Genomic DNA, 16457 nt, shown 5'->3' with positions numbered 1-16457 from the left:
ACTGCCCGGTCGGTGCAGTGCTGGAATTCCTTCAGGAGCGTTTCTCCACAGGGTTATCCCACTCCACACTGAAGGTGTATGTGGCGGCCTTATCTGCTTACCACGTCCCTTTGAATGGAGCTTCTCTTGGGAGACACCCACTTGTAACCCGTTTCCTTCGTGGCACTCTGAGGCTGAGGCCAGCAGTTCGCATGAGGGTGCCGGCCTGGGACCTGGCGGTTGTTCTAGAAGGTCTCTCTCTAGCACCGTTCGAGCCCATTGAAGAAGTTTCGGAGAAATTCCTCACTCTTAAAACTATCTTTCTTCTGGCTATATCTTCATTAAAGAGAATAGGAGATATCCAAGCCCTGTCGGTCTCTCCCTCGTGCTTGGAATTTGCACCAGGCATGGTGAAGGCTTTCCTCTTCCCTAGGCCAGGATACGTTCCCAAGGTACCAACCAATGTGGTCGGGCCTATTGTACTGCAGGCTTTCTGTCCTCCTCCATTTCTGACGTCGGACCAAGAGAAACTAAATCTGCTCTGCCCTGTTAGGGCCCTAGATGCATACGTCCACAGAGCTGCCTTGTGGAGGAAGAGCGAACAGCTATTCGTTTGCTTTGGACCCCCTAAAAAGGGCTGTCCAGTATCTAAGCAGAGGTTGAGCAAGTGGGTGGTCGAGGCCATCTCACTTGCCTACGAGTCTGTCGGTCAGCCTTCTCCTTTGGCTGTCCGGGCTCATTCAACCAGGAGTATGGCTGCCTCTAAGGCTATCCTGTCAGGAGTATCTATCCAGGATGTTTGTGACGCGGCAGGCTGGTCCTCACCGCACACATTCGTGAAGTTTTATCATCTCGACTTCAGCTCCACTCCAGGGGCGCAGGTGCTTTCGTCTGTATGTGCGCTCTGATTTCACACGACGGACACTTGCTCGCATGGCGACGTTGGTATTAGCGTTCCCAATGCGTTGTCACGCAGCTCGAAGTTCCCTGATAGGGAACGTCTCTGGTTACGTATGTAACCTTAGTTCCCTGAAGGGAACGAGACGCTGCGTGTCTGTGCCATACTCCCAGCATGCCCGTGAGCACTTGCTTCAGTCTTATCAGAAGCTGACGCGCTTGTGTTATGGGGTGCTTATATAGTTTCCTGGTCGATGACGTCACCCGCCTATGACGTTCCGTCTCGCCATTGGACTGATTTCATTCATGCTTCAGACGCGTCACGCTGGAGGCGTTCCCAATGCGTTGTCACGCAGCGTCTCGTCCCTTCAGGGAACTAAGGTTACATACGTAACCAGAGACGTTTCATCTCTCTCTCCCCCTTCCTGTCTGTCTCCACTGTCCTATAAATAAATGCTATAATGTCCCCTAAATATCATGTAGTAATGGAACAGTTAGAGCCTTCAAAAATGATCTATGTAATTTAGATGTCATGGAGACATATTATATCAGTGTAGACCTGAGGGAAAAAGCCTGGCCTGAAGCTTAAAGTCTAGGATCTTGTTATGGGGGAAAAGTTTCTTTCAGAATGGCACCCGTGAGCTCTTGTGATCTCACCGGGGGAATGAGGGAGGAAGTGGGTAAAGAGCAGAGAGGAAGCCCAGCTGCAGGTCTTGAGTGTTGGGTAGAAGGATGAGAGAAGCCCCCCCCCCCCCCCCCCCCCCCATCATCATTTCACACTGGCTGGCGATAGTTTAGAGAAAACAACAGGTCTGTAAAGAGATTTTTGTGCCTCTGAGGAGAAGTTACAGCCAGCGGACTGACCTAACCCAACCCAGCCCTTCAGCACCTCTCCCAGTCCACACCAGGACCTTGTTAAAGAGGGAAAGAGGAGGACAAAAGGAGGGAAAGAGAGGAATAAAAAGTCTTTTTTGAAAGACATTTTTGTATGAAATAAAAGGTTAGTGCTTGATTACTCTTGTGTACTTTTAGAGAACAACAAAGTTCTTCTGCTTTACTACAACAACAGAACAAATGATTGTCAGTCTTCAAAATTTACCTCTCTCTCTCTCTCTCTTCCTCACCGTTTTTCTTCTAAGATAAATGTCCTCTTTCCTTCAATTGTGCTTGGACTCTGACATTCCCATCACTTCCAGTCTTGGGTCAGTGATGATGTCACTCACTTACACACGTACACACACGAACATGGTTCACTGATACCAAGAGTTCAGAGTTTGAGAAAACAACATCCTTTTTTTTTATATATATATCAGAACAATGCATGGACCACTAATTTAAACCAGACATGTCAACGCACTCACATACACAAACCTACAGTAACGTTTCCAAACATTTTTTTTGTTACCATGGATGCAAAGAACTGGTGGACAGAAGGGAATTTCCTAAAAGAATACGAACCCCACACCTGGAACTAATATCCAATGCTGTGATCATACGGGACGACTGTTCAGAGTCTTTTTTTGTTGCTTTCCATTGTTCTTCTGTAACCTCTTATTGTCTAATGTCAAATTAAAGGGGTCATATCCTGTGCTATTGTGTTTTATTTTTCCTCTGAAGTCTACTTATAATGTTAGTCAAGGTTTCTTGCTCCAAAAATGATCGTAATTTTGGTTTTCACCTATTTTCTATTTTTTGTTTACAACTATCCACCTTCTTTCTGGCCCGTATAATTAAACAGCCTGACTTAAATATGTAAATGACCTCTGGTAAAATTTAGTCATAATTGTTTTGTTTCATCTTTTGTTTGTTTTTTCCTTTGCTTGTTCTGCTTTTTTTCTGTTTACTTTTCCCGGGTTTTTTGTTTATTTTGCTTTGTTTTTTGTTTACTTTGCTTGTTTTGATATGTTTAGCTTTTAATTAGCTTTTTATATTTCTTTTTTTTTTTTTTTTTTTTTTGGTTTGCTTTTTGCCTAGATTTTTCTTCTTCTTTTTTTGGAATGACACACATTTCTAACTTGTTTCTGACACTCAAAATTAAACAAACTGTTTGCTACTGTACCTTCAAGAATTATTGGTTAAATGATATCTGTTGTGATTGACTTAACTTTTCAGCATGTGATACAGTGGCACTTTAACAGTGACACACATTTAAATCCACTGTCATCGTTGTTTCCTTTAGGAGTGTCTGAACCCCTGCTGTAATGCTACAACCTGCACTCTCAAGGGAGATGCTGTCTGTGCCCATGGACAGTGTTGTGAAGACTGCCAGGTACTTTTGTAAATCTCTCCTGTCCCTCTTTCCCCCTCATTAATTTTTTTTTCTCTGTGTGTAAAATAAAGGCATGGAAATCATATTCTCCTTGCCTCATTAATAAGTGCAACATGAACCGACATTTGTGCTCCAAACATTGATACTCAGTTTCCTCTCAGGCCTCCAGACACATAAATCAATGCGCTCAGCTCACTTACTTACAGAGGAAAGAAGCCAGACCAGGGCCCTCTGGGACAGACCCCAGAAGAGGGCTACATGGTCACACAGACTTTACAACAAACTACAAGTTTTCCACCTAGTGCTTCATTGAGTGAAAATGTCAATAAAAATAAATCTTAACCCTTTTTTTTTTTAACTTTTTTTTTTTACTATATTTTATTTCTCAGTGTAACTTTTTCTGGTTACTTAATGTGGGGAAAAAAATTATATTACAGTGACAAATTACCAATCTGATCCCACGACTTGCTAATACGTTTGTTCCCTTGTCTTAAGTAAATCGTGCGCACAATAATTAATTCAAAATATAATAATTATTTCCCTCGCTTTACTAAATATTATTAATAATTAATAAGTCGTGGGAACAAATTCTTAATTTGTGGCCACAATTTAACTAAGGAATGAATTGGTAAATTATGGCCACGATTTACTAAAACGGGAGAACAAATTCTTAATTTTTGCCCACAATATATATGTCTATACAGTATATTAGTACTGTCAATCAATTAGAAATATTAACAAATTAATCGCACATTTTTTTCTGTAATTAACCGTGATTAATCGTAGTTAAGTAGTAACGCACTCTTTTGTGTCTTATCGCACGTGAATGTTTTAAAAGCATTTGCTTGAATAAGAGCGTGATCATATATTGTAGCGTTAACTAAAGGATGACGGAAAAACCTGATAGTTTTTTTACCTGATAGTTTTTGTAATTCATGCAAAGCTTGTCTCTGCATGACTTTTGGTTTATCCCATATTGCCTGCGTTGGAGTTGAGTATATCTTTCTCCTCTGTGTGTATGTGTGTGTGTGTGTGCAGTTAAAACCAGCTGGGACTCCTTGTAGAGAGTCCAGTAACTCCTGTGACTTACCTGAGTTCTGCACCGGTACCAACCCCCACTGCCCTGCCAATGTGTACCTGCACGACGGGCATGCATGCCACAATATGGATGGTTACTGCTACAATGGCATCTGTCAGACTCATGAGCAGCAGTGCATCACTCTGTGGGGTCCAGGTTGGTACCACTGTGTATTTAATGTGGATAGCTGCAGGGTTCTTGGGCTTATTTGGTTGACCAAAAATTGATTGTAGTGTACTGCAGATATACGTTTCATTAATCATACATTTTTGACACTGTAATTCTATATGTAACCATTGTCTTGCCAGAACTTCCCGTTCAGTCCTGCATGCATTAATACAGCGAGCTCAAACAGTATGAAAAATCACACTGATTGCTGTTATTTATTCCATATGTCTGCTCATATTCCTTTCCAAAAGGATTCAGGCCACAGTCTGACATATATTATCCTTTCATCTGTTTTTGGTTTGTATACAAGTTCAAACAAGATGGAAGAGTTGTGTCGTATTTCCATCTGCGACAGTGGGCATATGCTGTCTTATTTTCATTCTTTCTCTGTTTCCAGGAGCGAAACCTGCCCCGGGAATCTGTTTTGAAAGAGTAAACTCTGCAGGTGATCCCTATGGAAATTGTGGAAAAGACTCCAAAGGCTCCTTTGCTAAATGTGAAGCAAGGTACATTCAGGGCATAATACAACAGCACGTTGCACTTTAACCTTTGACATAAAATATAATTACAATCATTTGTTGTATTTGCTGTTCATTTTTGATTTTATACTTTTTAAATTCTGTTTTCTTCTTTGTTCAATGCAATATTTTGTTGTTCTGTTTGTTAAACTACTTCTTTGCTCAATTTTCACTTGCTTTTTTACTTATATTGTGGTCCTTGGCAGTACAAATGCGTAGCTTGACTTGTACCAACAAAGCACATAAAAAATGTAAATCAAGGACCAGTCACTGACACAGATATTACAGAATAGAGGTTATTTCCATGACACACATTCTTGAAACAAAAGAATATTGATATAAAGAATGATGAGTGTGAAATTATGAACAGTATTGGTTAAGGTTGTCTTAATTCATTGATGTCACTGATGTCACTTGCTGTCTAATTATTATAGGATGGCCCATCAAACATGTTGTAATGAACGTCATTTTATTCATTTCTTTGCAGCGTGACATGTTATTATTCAGCAGCAGGGGCAGCCCTATGGTTTTGCGTGTAATCTCTTGTCACTGTTAATTACACTCTTTGTTCATCACACATGAGTGAGAGGGTGTAAAAGGCGAGAGTACCTCAAAACCACATAATATCCTCTATTTTTCAGTCTTTGTATCGCCTTATAACATTGTTACATAAACATCGTTTGTCTCACTGTGTTTTGTCCATGTGTGTGCGATTATGGAACAGGGATGCTAGGTGTGGGAAGATTCAGTGTCAAGGAGGTGCCAACAGGCCAGTGATCGGAACCAATGCAGTTTCCATAGAGACAAACATACCTCTGCACGAGGGCGGGCGTATTCTGTGCCGTGGAACACACGTTTACCTGGGTGACGATATGCCTGATCCGGGACTGGTATTGGCAGGCACTAAGTGTGCTGAAGGAATGGTACAAGAATTAATCATTACACAGTGTATCTGCTAGAGATTATTTGTTTAATCAAGAAATTATGATAGTGGTAGATCGATATGTTTCAGCCAGGCTGATGAATGCGGTGATATTTGGCCATTTTTATTGCCATTGACTATGATATGATATGATATGATATGATATGATATGATATGATATGATAGACGTATATCATATCATATATCATGGAAAAACAATTAAGATAAGTTTAAATGAGTCATTTGAATAATTAAATGTCCTATGATAATTTTTAAACACATTTGTCTAAAGTTTGAAGAATTAATTGTGATTATTTTATTCTTTTGATAGTCCTAGTTTTAACAAGTGAGAAATAAAACCCATATCTGCATATTATGTTTTAATTTTGAGTAAATGTCTAATTTTCTGTAAAATATTTATATAATTTGTCATAATATTGGCCACCCTAGCACTTAGAAACCCACATCAGTCTACCAGTAGTCAAGGGAATAACAAATGTTTAATTTCAGTTGATACCTATTCAGTGTTTTTTTCTTTACCTGCCGTTCTCTCTCTCTCTCTCTCTCTCTCTCTCTCTCTCTCTCTCTCTCTCTCTCTCTCTCTCTCTCTCTCTCTCTCTCTCTCTCTCTCTCTCTCTCTCTCTCTCTCCCACTCTCATCACAACAGATCTGTTTGAACAGGCAGTGTCAGAATGTCAGTGCGTTTGGAGTGCACAAGTGCTCTGGGAAGTGTAATGGAAGAGGGGTAAGGTTGCTTCTGCTCTGTCAGTTGAATTTTTCTTAAAAATGTTTTTTTTTCTCTGACATTAGTTATCAGGCATTAGGCTCTGATTTAAGTCAAGAATGCTGAAAGCAAATCAACACAAATGATTAACCTCTACTGAAAGCCCCGCCCTCCACAGAATTGTCCATTTCATTACAGTATAGCTGTTTGCCAAAGGGGACAGCATATGCCCATAATAGCACTTAGCTAACTAGTAGCTTCACTTGAACTAGATTACTGCTACGATTGAAATAGCGGTTAAAAGCACAGATAAGATGAGCTTTCTGGAGTAAATTAGATCACAGCGTAACCTTGTGTTAGTCTTGGTTTTTCATGGAAGCTTGATACATAATGTGGATATTTAAAGGGATAGTTCACGCTAGTGTTGTATTGAAGACCACCTAAACTGAGACCAGTGTGTGTTGAGACCAAGACAAGACCAAGACCAGCACTCATTAAGATCCACATTTACTGCCTGAGAAATGTCTTATTTTAAATCAATAAATACACCTAGAATTATAAGACACTATATAGAGCTGTTCAAATGAAAAATTCATCTTTGCAATGCAGAGGTGTCACAGAAGTTGCATCTGAATTTACAAGTACAACTCCATAAATAATGTTTAGATTAATGTTAGAAATAACATATTGATTTTATACAAACGTTCAATAAACAAAATCACATTTACAGTCATACTCATATTTGTGAAAACAGCTCTCCTGCTCTTGTGATATTGCTTAATTATATTATGTTATAATATAAAATTCAAGATCTTACATAGTTTTTTTGCAGTCATATCTATTCATTTTGGTGACTTTTTTGACACAATCCCTCATTGATTTCTGACCTGGCACAACGATTACAAAATAAATCAAATTAGAAATAAGTTATTGACTGCATTTGAAACAGGAAGTTTTACAATTTACAATCAGTTTTACATTTTACAATCACATAACAAATAAACCAGACAATGCACCGGCAATTTAGACAAGAGACAAGCCTGCAGTCGCAAAAAATGCGGTCGACACGGAGATAAATGGTCAAAAAATTATCTTAAGACTGGTCTCGAATACTCCCAACACTAGTTCACGCAAAATGAAAATCTGTCATCATTTACTTATCCTACTACTATTTTTTCTAAACCTGTATACCTTTCTTTTATCTGTGGAACACGAGTTGTATGTAGTCTAAAGTTGAAAGTGAATGGTGACCATATTCTAAATAGAAAAGATTACTGTTCATAAATGTTCCTCACACAAAGGAATACAGGCACAAGTCATATATAGGCCACTTTTATATTGCTTTTTTCCCAAGTTTTCTGGACAACATTCACTTAAATTGTATGGAATAGAGATTCAAAACTTCCCCTTTTGTATTCCAACAAAGAAAGGCATTAGGTTTAGAACAACATGAGAGTAAGTAAATGAAGACAGGAATTTAAAATTTGGGGTAAACCATTCTTTCAATCACATACCCCGTCCCCGGCCACACTATAGCATGCTTGCTGGGTGACTCGAGGCTTGTCTTAGCTGTTGAAGTACTTCACAATCAATCTCTGTCGCTCCAATAAGGTTATAGGAGTCATATTTAATTCATTTGTGTACAATTTAAAGTGTCATTCATCATCTTTTGGCTCATATGCACATTTGCTTTTTGCCAGAAGAGTACTGAAATTCAATCGCTAAATGTTGTGGCCAAGAACACCCCCACGTTGTCTTTTGCATTTGCACCCACTGTCATCTCTGCAGGGCACGTGTGCAAGCGTGTAATGTTTTATTTATTTTCTCTTGTTACACGCTTCCTAAATTGGAGTTCTTCTTTTTGTGTGTGTGTGTGTTTTAGGCTATGCAATTACGTCCATTTTTTCATCCAAGGTCTATTTCCTTACTGGAAATGTGCTGCAAGACAAATTGATAACTTTTTAATAAAGATGTTGGGAGTCCTGTCAGCATCCTGGGATCCTGAACTGTCCGACTGCTAGTACTTTTGTATGCCAGACTGGCCCAGACCTAAAACAATAGAAGACCACTTAAACCCAGACCAATTCTAAAACCCCTTAAGCCCCAGACCAAAACAAGATCCCCCGACCTATGATCTAGATAACACTCCACCAATAAGGCTAGTTTTTTCTAGTTTTGAGAGGTCTCAAGACCAAGTCCACATAATCAAGAATCAAACTAAAAAATCTTTCAACCCTGAAACTTAGAAGTTTATCTGTTTATTTTGTTCCCCTATGTTGAAACAATCATAGCATCTAAGAAAGTTGGATGACAGAGTTAAGAGTTTGAAAGACTAAAAAGTTTGGTCATGTTTTATGATGGGAAACACATAGCTGCATCTTTCATTTTAGAAGGCAGACATATAATATTCAGACTGTGATTTAAGCATCAAGTGACATCAATCAACTTGTGCAGCAACCCTTGACACATGCCCTGATGGGAAAAAATGTATGCAGTTTTGTGCAAATGGAACACTGTTGCCCTTGAACGCAACATTGAACAGAGCATCCATGATCTGAATGCTCATGAGGAGATGCACTCCATTATCCCACAGAATTCCTTAAGCATTGAACAGCAGGATGTTGTTGATAATGTCCGGCAATGAATTTAATCAGATGGTTTAAGCTGCGTGTGGCATTGATGCCGGTTGCTTCATGTTTACAGGAATGCAACAACAAGAAGAACTGCCATTGTGAAGCTCACTGGGCACCTCCTTTCTGTGATAGGACGGGCTTTGGTGGAAGCATGGACAGTGGGCCAATGAGACAAGCCGGTACAGTGACGAACACCTGCACTTTTGACAAACCTGCTAGAGCAGTATGCACTATACTAACACAGCATGACTTAGTTAACATGCTTAATTAATACTTGCTGCAGTGATTATGTTATCCTTTCCAGTCTAAGGCCTGAAACATACTCTTTCACGCAAGTACTGTATGCAAGCATTGATACGATTTTTTTAGGCATATTTGCATAATGCCAGCCTATGGTCATCATTGGCTGCCCTCAAACATTGTAGTTGTTGCTGATGCCTGGAAGAGTTTGGTTGGTATTGTTGACATGTCGTTGTTTTCAAAAGCGAGGACTCACGCTGGAATTGATACAGTAAAACTGACGCCATCATTACTGTTCATATCGCTGTGTATGCTGAGGAAGTCAACGGAGACGGAATTCAGATATGATAATGGCGGTTTCGTTTCCGAAACACGCTGTAAGCGGTAGACCAATCACAACAGACTGGGCAATCTCATCAACATCAACATTTATTTTATACAGCCCTTTACAACACTCAAGGTGAACCAAAGTGCTTTCCAGAGAAATTTTTTTTAATTAAATTAAATAAAATATATATATAATGACAACAATATAATGCAAAATATAATAAAATATATATACAAAATATATAAAGCCACAAAACAAAATGTATGTCGCAAAGAAAACACAAAATGCCACAACAACAACTTCTATGAATTAAAAGCCAGTCTAAATAAATAAGTCTTAAGCTTAGCCTTAAAGAGGCCCAAGTCAGTGATTATACGTATATCAGCAGGTAGCTTGTTCCAAAGGCTTGGCCCAGCTACAGAAAAAGCCCGGTCACCCCAGAGTCTGTACCTTGTCCTTGGGACTTCCAGCAAAAGTTGATTTGTTGATCTAAGAGCCCTGTTTGATTGACGCAAAGTTAACATCTCAGTTATGTACGGTGGTGCAAAGCCATTGAGAGCTTTAATAACAAACAATAAAATCTTAAAATCAACTCTAAAAGAAACTGGAAGCCAGTGGAGCGAAGAAAGAATTGGAGTTATATGCTCACGTTTGCATGTATTAGTTAGAAGACGGGCTGCTGCGTTCTGCACCAGCTGAAGGCGCCTAAGTGATGACTGTGAGACTCCAACATAAAGCGCATTACAATAATCTATTCTTGAACTAATAAAAGCATAAATAGCTTTCTCAAGATCGGAACGATTTAAAAATGGTTTGACCTTGGCCAATAGACGTAGCTGAAAAAAACTAGCTTTAACCACACTGTCAATTTGTTTATCAAATTTCAGGCTACTATCAAAAGTCACACCGAGATTTCTGATAGTCGGTCTAAGCTTAGAAATTAGCGTGGTAGGGTCGGAGGTTGCAGACTCACCAAATAAAATATATTCAGTCTTATCTTCATTCAAATTAAGGAAATTTTACTCTAACTATAATTCACTGTCGTCAATGCAATCAATTAGTGACCCAAAATGCATCAGTATTTGTTGGACTCATAGGCAAATAAATTTCCAAATCATCAGCATAGCAGTGATAAGCTATGTTATGCCTGGCTATGATGGACCCAAAAGGCAGCATGTAGAGCGAAAATAAAACCGGTCCGAGAATAGAGCCTTGTGGCACCCCGCAGGAGAGAGAAGTAGTAGAGGAGGACGAATTCCCAATCACTCCAGAAAAGGTTCTGTTGGTCAAATATGACGAGAACCACTGAAACGCAGTACCCTTAATGCCAACATAGTGATTAAGGGGAGACAGAAGGATTGCATGGTCCACTGTATCAAAGGCCGCCGTGAGATCAAGGAGCACTAAAATAACAGGGCTCTTGACGTCAACAAACCGAAGCAATATCGTTGTGCACCTTTAACAGTGCAGACTCAGTACTATGTCGCGATCTAAATCCTGATTGAAATTTCTCAAATCTGTCCATCTGACCAATCAGAGCTGTATAAGCTCTCAGAAAGAAAGCGTTTAGACAGAGACTGGATCTTTTATCACACCGGTCAGACAGTGTGAGAAAAGACGTGATGCTGGAATGTATATTATGTGAAAATAAAAGTGTTTTTTGACCTTGGATGTAAACCTATTGTACGAGAACTCCAAAACAAAATTAGGAACCTTTAATATAGCATAATTGGGACACTTTAAATTATTTAATTGTTTGCGTATTTATTTACTTCCTAAACAGCTATACACAAAGTAATGAAACAAAATGGTGAAAATGTACACCCTTAATTACAAATGTTATTGCCAGTGCCATTAAACCAGATGTATTATTATTATAGACTTTGTTTTTAATTTATTAAATGTCAATGTTATCAATTCATTAATTTATTATTTATTTATTTATTTATTTATTTAAGAATAAACAACTCTACACAAAGAAATGAAACAAAATTAAGAAAATGACCATCCTTGGTTAAAAATGTTATAGCAGTACCATTTAACCATTTGTGTAATTATTATTATTATAAATGTTTATTTATTTATCTATTAAACATTAAAGGAAGAAAGAGAAAATAGAAAACTGACCATTAACTATACCTACTACAGTGTTCTTTGAAAATGGATACTTGCATTGCATTATTACTGGTTTGACAACATATTTCAGAATGCAATGATGCATGCAGTACGTTTTGCATACTTAGAAGCGTTTATGCTTGCAAACATGCATGGAGTTTCAACCATTTATGCCTCATGCATTCAGTTTTTCGAAAATGTACTGCTTCAAGACGTGCACTAGCTCTAACCACTTTTATCCCCTCTGTGACAGGCAGGTAGAACAGTGCAGCCTGCGAGTACAATGTACTTACAAAACCCATTAAACGATTTTCCAGTGGAAAAGCATAACAGCATTGACAAAACACGTCATTGATTTACTGGTGGAAACCTGAAGCACTGCGCTTAGATGTCATTCAGCACTCAAACACTTACGAACTTTGAGACAGCTTGTAAAAAGCAATGCAGGTGGAGACACAGAGGGATGTTGATCAATTCCTTTTCACTCTAACCTGACTCTGACTTCTTGTGTTTTCCCTCTCTGTGCCATTCTGTGCCGTGCTGTACAACAGATGTGCGAGTGTGTGTATTAATGTGCGTGCTGTCCTATGTGACAACAGCTGACAGCAGCGCTCTGGCCGTGGGCGCGCTGGTCACCCTCCTTTGCTTGCTGTCGGCGGGACTGATTGTGTGCCTGAAGAGGAAAGCGCTGGTTCAGATGCTCTGCGTCAATAAGAAGAGCGCCATTCAAAAGCTAAGGTGCCGTTTCCTCCAGCAATGTCTTCCAAAATGTGTTTGATCCTGGATTCCTGCTGGTATCCATCTAGGGACACCAAGAAAAACCTTGTATGGAAGCTTAAAGGAATTAAGTTTCAAGTTCAGTATAAGTTCATATCGAGTATAAGTTCATATTTGGGGCACAATATCATTTGGAACAGAAAATAATTTTGACATTACTTAAAAAAAATTCATGGTCACAGTAACACACTTACAATGGAGGTAAACTGGGCCAGCGTTCCATAGGGTTTAACAGTCTAAATGTGAAGATTGTAATTTTGTTAAAGCACTTGAATTATTCAGTAAAACCCTGTTTATAATTTATTTAAGCTTTACAGTTGTCCAAATCATCCTTTTTGAAGTGGGAATAGTTTTCTTTGTGGATGAACTACTGATGTATTCCTCTGGGTGGAGTTTTCTTCATGTAAAAAGTACTTTTACTCGTCAAGTCCCCTTCTAGTATCATTGAGTTTATTGTGTGACACTTAAAGGGGTTATTGGCTTTATCTCATCATGACATTGAATAGGTTGGGTTAGGTCAGTAAGTTACTGATACGCATTACCGTTCAACGGTTTGGGTAAGATTTGTTAACATTTTTGAAAGAAGTCTCTTATGCTCGCCAAGGCTACATTTATTTGATCAAAAATTCAGTAAAACAGGCGAAGTACTATTGTGAAATACTTGTACAGGTTAAAACAACTGGAATCTATTTTTAATGTATTTTAAAATGTAATTTATTAAGCAGAATTTTCAGCATCATTACGCCCGTCTTCAGTGTCATTTGGTGCTCAAGAAACATTTCTTATTATCATCAATGTTGAAAAAACCCAACATTGCTGCTTAAAGTGTAACTTTGTATTGTTACAATGTCGGTAGTATATGTAAAAAAAAAACAAAAAAAACAATGTTTAGTCATGTTACTTAGACCGAGAAATTCACATTTATTTATCAGCCAAAGCGTTTTGCGTCATCCGGCGCACTTTTGACAGCTCTAGTGAAAACTACAAATTATACTTCCGCATTTTATTATCTCCGCTTACGGACAGTCGGCTCGACAGAGGGTTATTAACAGAACAGTTATTGTAAGGTAGGTTTATCACTGATAATTGTATCGTATTTTATGGTACTAGCATGGTAAAAATGGAACACTATGGCAACAGCTTTCTTACCTGTTCACGGCGGTGCTTTACTTTGGGATATTCTTTGAATTAAAAATCTTTTGTAACAATACAAAGATCTTTACAGTCACTTTTGATCAATTTCATGAATCTTTGCTAAATAAAACTATTAATATATATATATATATATATATATATATATTTAAAAATCTTACTGACCCAAAACATTTGAACAGTAGTGTACAGTAGGTCAGTATGTGATTCTGTCACACCATCATGCTATCATTTTAAAACTGTGTGTAGTTTTATATTTACATGTCTACTTACATTGTAAGTGCTTTACCATAAATGTGATTTTTCTTTTTTTAAAGTAAGGAGCAAGTCATATTTTTTGTGGCAATTAATATTATGCCACAGATTAAAATGTGGACATCCCTACTGTAGTAATTACTTTCTACACCCCTAATAATCGTAAAGTAAATTAAAACTTTTCAAAAACTCTTTCTTAATTCTACAGATCAGTTGGGCGAAAGCGAGCGCCCAGCCCCCCACAGACACAGTCAGTCTTCAGGGTCTCACCGCAGCACAAGACCCCCTCTTTACCTTTACACTCCCGGTGTGACAAGGTAAGTGTGGTGCTCTCATCATCAAAATGTCACAAAATATTATATATTCTATATAATATTATATTATATATAGAACATTTTCTTATCCAAAAATTATCTTATCCTTTACCTATTTTTTGGTAGTAAAATTGTGTTGTTGTTGTTTTTGTTTGTTTAGTTTTTAGAAGAATCATTGTAAATTGTTATTGTTTGACCAAATACCAGATTTTAGGTTACACTTTACAGTAAGGTTCCATTACTTAATGTTACATTAACTAACAATGAACAATACAGTTTTCATCCATCTTTTTTAACAATAGTTAATCAAAATACAACTGTTCATTGTTAGTTCACGTTAGCTCAGGTCCATTAAATAATATAACAACTTTTGATTTTAATAATGTATAGAGTGGTGCAGGTATTTACGTCAGAACCCAGAAGGTTCCTTCGAGATTTTTCATATGGGGTTTTATAATGTGGTTTTTCAATTTATGTCTAGAATAAAGCCTGTGAAAATCATAACTTGACGATACTTTGACTTTTTGTTCTATAACATACACTACACACTAACACGCCCCAAGCTGTCTTATCTAGTAACTTATTAAAAAAGTACGTTTTCAAAATGTAAACATAACTGCTTCAAAAATTAAAGTTTTCGAATGGGTGTGTGTAATTTACATTGTAGAATAAAACGTTAAAGTATAGTCAACTTATGTTTACAACAGGCTTTATTTAAAAAAAAAAAAAAAAAAACATAGGAAAATCTCGAAGGAACCAGCGGAGAATTAGACTTCCGGGTTCTGACGTCATACCTGCACCCCTCTATTAGTAAATGTTAAAATGTTGAAACATCAACTAAGACGAATAAATGCTTTAGAAGTATTTTTCATTGTTAGTTCGTGTTAACTACGTTGTTAACGAATTTTGACAAATAGAACCTTATTGTAAAGTGTTACCAGACTGTATTATGTATTGTATCATTTTGTGAAGAATTGTCATCTGAATTATTATTTACACCCCTATTAACAAGCAATAACAAGATTTTTTTTAAATCTCAAATTCCATAATTCTGTACCTCGGTGTCTGCTCTGCCCAGCGAGGAGCAGATGAGGTCAGTTCACTTGCAGAATTACTATGCCTGTCCAAGCCAATTAATTCCTGGCTTTCTGTGGACACAGCGTGAGACTTAGGTGCATAATTGATTTATTGTTCAGTACTGACCCTCAAAGAATATTAATGAAGTCCAGAACTTCATCTAAAACCTCAAATGTTCAGTTAGAAGGGTTTCTATTTCAATTCCGTGTAATCCACTTGAGTAGCATAACAATATAATGATTGAGGTTCTTGTTACTGGAAGTCTTTGTATGATTGGAGAGTAGCCATTGAAGTGTGTTTGAGTGTTAAAACATTTATTGCTTCATCTGGGTATTTTTAGTCGGTGCGCAGTGTGCCATACCAAACAGCAGATATGTATGAGTACCTTTGTGAAAAAGCACCCGGAACGGTATGGGATTGTTTGCAGAAAGAGGTATAGATTGATTCCTCGAAAGTCTTAAAGGTTAGCAGTAGAGCTCGTATTGAATTCTCGTGTGTTCTTTTTCAAGAGCTGACTGTCTTTCCACAGACATCCCATCCCTGTTCGGAGCCTCTCCTCCCTCCACATAACTTCCACAGTTTGCGTCGGCTGCCTCAATGTCCCACCCGCTGCCAGCCCATCCACATCAGCCACCCCATGCCCATCACACTGGGCATCAGCATGGGCTCAGGTCTGCAGCCTTTGCCCTCTATCCCGCCTCATAGGACTCTGGTCTCACACACACACTCGCCGGGCAGAGCGGCAGGCTTCCACACACTCCCACGCCAGCTTCCCTACACAAAAAACCAGGCAAGTGCTGTCAGACACAGACTGTCACCATGTACTAACTGGTATAAGTGTGAATGCTAGTGTGGTTTTGAAATATTAATGCCAGTATTAAAACTCTATTCTGTTTTGTATAAAATAGATAAAAATAGACACAAACTAAAAAGTACTTGATTTTTAATGTACTTAAGCGTTAAAAGTAAAGGTAACACTTTATTTTAAGGTGACAGTTACACGTTACTACA

The 16457-nt window shown here is 38.2% G+C and overlaps 1 protein-coding gene across 2 annotated transcripts in view; it reads left to right on the top strand.

The window, feature by feature from the left end:
* adam12b (ADAM metallopeptidase domain 12b) overlaps window positions 1-16457 on the top strand; it is a 110642-nt gene extending 94185 nt beyond the window's left edge. The window contains exons 13-21 of one of the 2 annotated variants that reach the window (XM_056266344.1): window positions 3056-3145; window positions 4184-4379; window positions 4789-4897; window positions 5634-5832; window positions 6499-6576; window positions 9259-9367; window positions 12423-12609; window positions 14264-14372; window positions 15976-16457. In XM_056266344.1, coding sequence (XP_056122319.1) covers window positions 3056-3145; window positions 4184-4379; window positions 4789-4897; window positions 5634-5832; window positions 6499-6576; window positions 9259-9367; window positions 12423-12609; window positions 14264-14372; window positions 15976-16296 — 1398 coding nt within the window. In that variant the 3' untranslated portion in view covers window positions 16297-16457. The remainder of the gene's footprint in view (window positions 1-3055; window positions 3146-4183; window positions 4380-4788; window positions 4898-5633; window positions 5833-6498; window positions 6577-9258; window positions 9368-12422; window positions 12610-14263; window positions 14373-15975) is intronic. The other variant, XM_056266345.1, reaches the window with a different exon arrangement.

This window comes from Rhinichthys klamathensis, unplaced genomic scaffold (assembly GCF_029890125.1).
Source record: "Rhinichthys klamathensis goyatoka isolate OS25496 unplaced genomic scaffold, OSU_Roscu_1.1 h1tg000247l_1, whole genome shotgun sequence".
NCBI lineage: Eukaryota > Metazoa > Chordata > Actinopteri > Cypriniformes > Leuciscidae > Rhinichthys > Rhinichthys klamathensis.
The sequence above is the reverse complement of the archived record's forward strand: the minus strand, read 5'-3'. Positions and strand labels throughout refer to the sequence as shown.